This window comes from Castanea sativa, chromosome 9 (assembly GCF_040712315.1).
Source record: "Castanea sativa cultivar Marrone di Chiusa Pesio chromosome 9, ASM4071231v1".
Classification (NCBI taxonomy): Eukaryota; Viridiplantae; Streptophyta; class Magnoliopsida; order Fagales; family Fagaceae; genus Castanea; species Castanea sativa.
This window is the reverse complement of record NC_134021.1, coordinates 42,429,210-42,435,209: the sequence shown is the minus strand read 5'-3', so window position 1 is coordinate 42,435,209 and position 6,000 is coordinate 42,429,210. Positions and strand designations below refer to the sequence as shown.

The window sequence follows — 6,000 nt, the reverse complement described above, 5'->3', positions numbered from 1 at the left end:
CTTTACTCTCCCTCTCATTTAAAAAAATTAAATTTTCACTTGTTGGACCCCACTTATAAAGGGAAAGTTTAGACTCACAAGTGAGGGGGGTATTAGACTTAAGTTAAGTGATTAAATTCACCATTTTCTAATAGTTTAACCTTTTAAGACAATCGATAATTTAACGATCACTCTTTAACAATGTATGTATGAACCACATCGTAATTTCATATTTCAAATGGTGTGGCATTAACTTAAAAACTAACCAGAAATGTCACTTCTTGGATTTTTATTTCTTTTACCTGCTGAAATACATGTGCATAACAAGTTCTTTGTATTGAGACATAAAAATCCCTTAACACGGGGAAGGTGTTCTAGTTGGTGTGTATAAAGATCTCTTATTTTGGAGATAATGCAGTTATGTGGTTCTTCAAGTATTAATTTTATTTTCAAATTATAGAAACCTAAGTAGAACCTCCATTCTCTTTTGGTGTGTAAAACTCAACTGCTATTTCACCCGATCGCTGAGTTGGCCTTGCATTTGCCTCAAATCCCTGGAAAAAGAACAAAGCAAAAATCAAATTCCCCTTGGTAAAAACAAAACAAACACATTAACTTAAAGTGAACCAGCACTTAGAGGAAAATTGTTTCTATAACATTGTCTCCATCACCTGCTAGTTTTTGTACAGTTTCCTTTGCTTTATGACTAATGTATTTACTCGTTCTTGCATTATATATATCTCAAATGAAGTGCCATAAGTAGCTTTGTCAAAGACCAGCAATAAATGTAATAGAAGATCCAGTCCAGGTACCATCAAGTTATTATAGAATACTCTAAGAGTACTATAATTACATATTTTTACCTCTCACATAATAGTGATTCCACTAATTAAAGTTTTGGTAGAATCCACAATTCACGTGAGTGGGGGAGTACACATATATTGGTACTCCCAAAGTATTCTATAATTTTCCCATACACTTCATACGTATATATTATGAGCTATAGCTCAACTAATACTTTCTTCTCTCATTGGGTTCAAAATCCATTGGATGCACGTGTAATACCAATAATTAAAATAAAATAAAAAATACTATACATACTAAAGTGAACAGAAGGCACGTTATGGATTGGTTTCCCACTTCTCTTTTTGGTTTTTAGCTTGAAAGCTACTTAATTATTAATTGTTTATAATTTTTCTCAGCAAAAAAAAATTCTCCAAACATCAGCGGTAAGGGTTTCAGTAAATCAAGCCAAAAGCCTAGCTTCAGGTAAAAGACTACTATATTGGTCAAGAATAAAGCTTCATCATTGTAATTATCTTTCAAATCTCAGAACAGCCATTATGACTTCTTCCAAAAGTAGGTGGTGGCAACCCCACTCCTACTTTGAAATGCCTTCTTTTTAGACTTCTTTAATATATTGGATGTATAATTGTATAAGACCATCCACTCCAGAGATTTCAATGCCAAAAAGACATGTTAACTAAATCAACTAGTATATTCTATATTGAAAATCATCTTGCTGACAGTTTTTTTTCAGGGGAACGGGGGGGTGGGGGGTATAAACAATGATAGCGTAATAACTTGTCAATGAGCTATAATACACTATTTGTTAAAAATTGCCTGAAATGCTTAGGTAAGATTTGGAACTCATATTCAGATGTTTTTTTAATACCAAACGCTTATAATTATCTCATTATTCCTTATGGTTAGTCCTGCATATCCTTAATTTCTGTGGAGTATTTAATCAAAATTATGTTATCCCAGTTCAGAAACACTTACATCATGAACAGCTTCCCTTAATGCTCTCACTTGCTCTCTTGAAACTGTCCTTACCTATGAAAGAGAAGTTGTGCTTTGGAAAGTGCATATATGGAGTAAAGAAAAAACAAAACAAAACCAATATTGCATTTATTGGTCGAGAAAATTGTGTGCTTAGTGAAGGACCTTCTTGACTATTGTCCAAATGACACCCTCAGTGCAGGGAGGAACTGTAAGAGAACCAATGTATCTGTAATACTTTCTGCTCCCAAACTTAATAGCGCCTGGGTTAAAGATTCCCAAATCTCTCTCTTCTGGTCCAACTGACTTTATGTGGTGGAACAGCTTCAGAAAAAGGGGGAAGGGCATAAAGAAATCAATAATCAAGAAAATTTGTAGGAAGAAATATTCACACGTAAAACTAAGATTTTGATGAATTCATGAAGAATACTACTCTTCTAATGATTCAAGTGTAGTGAGAATGTCATTGAAATAAAAGTCAAGCAGCTATTACAATACACAAATGAATTTTTCAAAATTGAAATTCTTGGCATTTTTTGTCATGTTAGGTCCCTTAATTATGTGTTGAGCTCTATGTTCATTACTGCATTGACAGCTTAAAAAGATCATGCATGCGTGTAATTTTTTTATGTGCATTTAATATATAAAAGTATGCATTTATCTGAATAATACTTATGTGCGAAAATATTACGCAAGTCTATATTCATTTGTGTGTGATAGAGTCAGAAAGAGAAAATCATCTAAAAATTCCATTGAAAGGAAGGGGCCAGGGGGCCAAATCTATAACAGTTCCAATAACATCCATCACCTAACTATGGATTTAATAAAAAAATGTGATGCATTACTGTAAATAGTGTACACATTCATATGCATTTATGGATCTCAATGAGCAAATGAATAGAAAACCATCAAAATACCTTTGAAAGTAAGGGATCAGGGCGGCCATATTTGTAAACAATTCCAACAACAGCTATCTCTCCACTAGAGCTTAGATGAACTATGTGGAGCTCCAAGTCATACCTGAAAATAGAAGATTAGAATTTTGTATGGGTACAAAAGCAATGTATGGACTGGGTTGTTCAAAAATCAATTAGCCCATAGATGTATTAAATGTGAAATGAAGGCAAACAAATACCTTGATCCATTGAATGTGTGCTCAGATGGTGAATGCCAATGACATTGTAACAGCTTGTAGTCAGTCCCATTTATGTTAATTTTTCCGGCATACCCTTTCCACATCACCTGATGAAACATCCGTTTCAGATAATAAATTAATCAATAGTTTTCATCTGATTTAGTACATCTATTACCCATTTATATGGAAATGTTTTATCATGACTACTACAAAACTGTCATCAGAATATAATATATATATATGTGTGTGTGTGTACATGTGCACACACATAGAAGTATGAGTGTGTTTATTACATCTTTAAGGAGTTAAAGCTTAGGATTTAGAAGGATCATATAATTTGTCCATGTGATGCATGTTTTCATAAACAGAATAGGTTAATCATAATGATTAACCTGTCCTGGTTCCAAATGGTCCAAGTTGGGGGGTATGCAACTCAAGCATTCATTAGATTAAACTTACTGTAATGTCATGTCCTCTGTTCTTCACAACAGCCGGAGCTGGTTGGTAATCCCTTTTTAATTTCCCCAGGCTAGGGAAAACCTGCACCCTTCTGTTCAGAAGATCAATAGGAGATTGCATTTTCCCATTACCACAAGCTTTCCAATGTGGATCGATCTGGCCCCATTTCTTTGGCCCTTTACCAGTTCCTTCGGTGTAAGTAAATGGGATTTCATCATCTGTAAGGCATGAAAAGATTGTTCAAATACAGTGATTGAAGTAATCATGATCTGAATATTATGATTTTACATCACTACACTCTGGCTCAAACTGGTTACTTCCCATTTTATCTTCCATATCATTTTGAAGGAAAATTATTCATCTTTTCTGAATGTAGCACTCACCAAATCTTATTCTCCCATATCCTAAATAAGATGGTTGATAAGTACTAATAACAGTCCCATTTGCTAACATATAGTGAATTCAATAGTCCTTCCATTACTAGGTGAAGCAAAATGTCTTCCATTGTCATGCAAATGACCAACATCCAAATGCATCCGTATCTTAGAGATTAAGCACTATCAAGATAAAATCTTACAAAGAAAGTGAAGTAAAAATGTGGAGAGAGAGAGAGAGAGAGAGAGAGAGAGAGAATCTTATTTTCTCAGACATAAAGAAAAGAAGAGCAGGTAATCCTAGGACTAGTAAAATAACATTGGAAAGATAAAAAGTTTGACTTTCTTTCAGAAAGTGCTGAAACAAACCTAATATTCTAACATTGTTTCCCTGTTTCTTTCTTAGCACTTGGAACCCGATGCAACAAGAAGGAAAGAAGCTAATACTTACTTTATTCTCAAGCATAAACCGAAAAAATAAAAAATAAAAATCACAAAGCAAGAACAGAACATATATAATAATAATTAAATAACTGTGTATGTGACAGTGGTGCCACTATAGTACTAATTACTGTATAAACAAATTCATCTCAAATAAATTTGCATCTGATCTGAGTAGCTTAAAAAGTTCAATCACATTCATATTTAGATTGCAATAATCAAGGCGACAACTGTCTTAATCGATAGCCTAGGTAATCAACAATTAAAAAAGTTGACCAGTTTTAGTGAAAATCCTGGACAAGGAGGATTTGTCATAATGAGATTAATTGTTATTTGGTAAGAAATACAATTGAGTGCACACTTTACATTGTCTGGAAAATCGGATTTCATGAGAGTTAATTAAAATAGTACTTTCTGATAATGTGATCTAAGCAAATAAGACATTTGACTCAGAATTTAGGAAGAAAATAAAACTAACTTGCAGCAACATTAAAGAAAAGAGAAGAGTATAATGTGATCTGGCATACATGCAATTGCCAAAATGTGTTTATTACAGTGCCATCATTAATCAAATAATGGTATTTTTCTAAATGTGATTTGATCAAAGAAAGAACTTCCACCAAAAAGAAAAGGTTGGATTTTTTTGTCTTTGTATGCATCTATGCAGACGATTGAAAGAAACCATTCTTCAAATCTAAAACATAAACTAATAAAAACCAGCAAAATCCTTATAAGAGACCTTGAAGATGAAGTGAGACAATTATATGTTGGCATTGCTCATAAGTCATAACTAAAAAAAAAGTAGCTATATGATAGAGAAAGAGAAAACATACCCACTTCAGAATCAGAAGCTGAAGAGAAGATGTAGAGGTGGGATGAGAGAATGAGAGAAGTGAGAAAGAGAAAAATGGTGATGGGGTTGGTGTGGAAGAAGATCATGGTGTTTTCTTTTTTTCTTTTTTTGGCTTGGCCTTTGTTGGTGTTTGTGTTTAAAACTTCAGTGCTATTGCCTATTTATGTCTCTTGCTCTTCACTGTTGCCTAGGAGGAGTGCAAAGGTTACTCCTTTCTTGGAGCCCAGCTAAGCTAAGTACTACTGCACTGAAATGCTTCACTGCTTCTGTTACAGATTCTTACTCACTCTTTTGCCTTTTCCATGTAACGGTTATATTTTTATATTTTTTAATGAATAGAATTTTTTCTGGATCTAAAGAAAATTTCTCTCAAGGGAAAATTATATGCTTAAATTGGTTTGAAAGAAATTTTTTTTAACTGATGATTATAAAACCATTAACATATATTTTTAATTTTATGATCTATTTAATACTAAGTTATATGACTTGTTTTAATAATAAAAAATGATAACAGATGCTCTAGAGATATTGATTTGAAAATATTTTATAGAAAATGATAAAGCAATTAATTTTTTTGATGGTTTTTTATATTTCTTATAAAAGTAATGTTAAAAACTTTCTTAATATGGTTTATTAATAATTTCTCTAAAAGCACCCATTAATGTCTTTCTTTAACAATACATGTAAGTAGTGAAGGAAAACTTTTGTGCATTTATCTAGTTTATTTAAGGGTAAATTACAATTTATCCATCTATGGTTTAACCGAAATTTAAGTTATGTATCTATGGTTTGAAATTTGACATTTTACATACATGTCATTAACTCAGTTAAAATTTTGTAACCTATATATGTTGAAAATATGGCTAAATATGTAATTTTGCTCCACTTTTATGTCTCTTTCCTCTAAAAACACAACAACAACAAAAAAACATAAAAATATAAGATCAAAACGAATTAAGTGAGACACTTGCATCATG

The 6,000-nt window shown here is 32.4% G+C and overlaps 1 protein-coding gene across 1 annotated transcript; it reads right to left on the bottom strand.

Annotated features, from left to right (window-relative positions):
- Positions 1-241: 241 nt before the first annotated feature.
- LOC142611041 (alpha carbonic anhydrase 4-like) lies at positions 242-5,222 on the bottom strand. The gene is made up of 7 exons (XM_075783047.1): positions 5,004-5,222; positions 3,356-3,573; positions 2,897-3,003; positions 2,679-2,781; positions 1,927-2,085; positions 1,762-1,815; positions 242-533 (listed from the first exon to the last, which is right to left on the bottom strand). The coding sequence occupies exons 1-7, from the start codon at positions 5,107-5,109 to the stop codon at positions 444-446; spliced, it is 837 nt and encodes a 278-aa protein (XP_075639162.1). The 5' UTR covers positions 5,110-5,222; the 3' UTR covers positions 242-443.
- Positions 5,223-6,000: the final 778 nt, after the last annotated feature.

What these genes read in the sequence shown, in the direction of transcription:
- LOC142611041 (XM_075783047.1), bottom strand. Translation starts at nt 5,109, where the DNA reads ATGATCTTCTTCCACACCAACCCCATCACCATTTTTCTCTTTCTCACT. An exon ending in CACACATTCAATGGATCAAG is followed by an intron (nt 2,782 to 2,896) that starts GTATTTGTTTGC and finishes TTCTATTTTCAG; the next exon opens with GTATGACTTGGAGCTCCACA. An exon ending in TTTGGACAATAGTCAAGAAG is followed by an intron (nt 1,816 to 1,926) that starts GTCCTTCACTAA and finishes TCTCTTTCATAG; the next exon opens with GTAAGGACAGTTTCAAGAGA.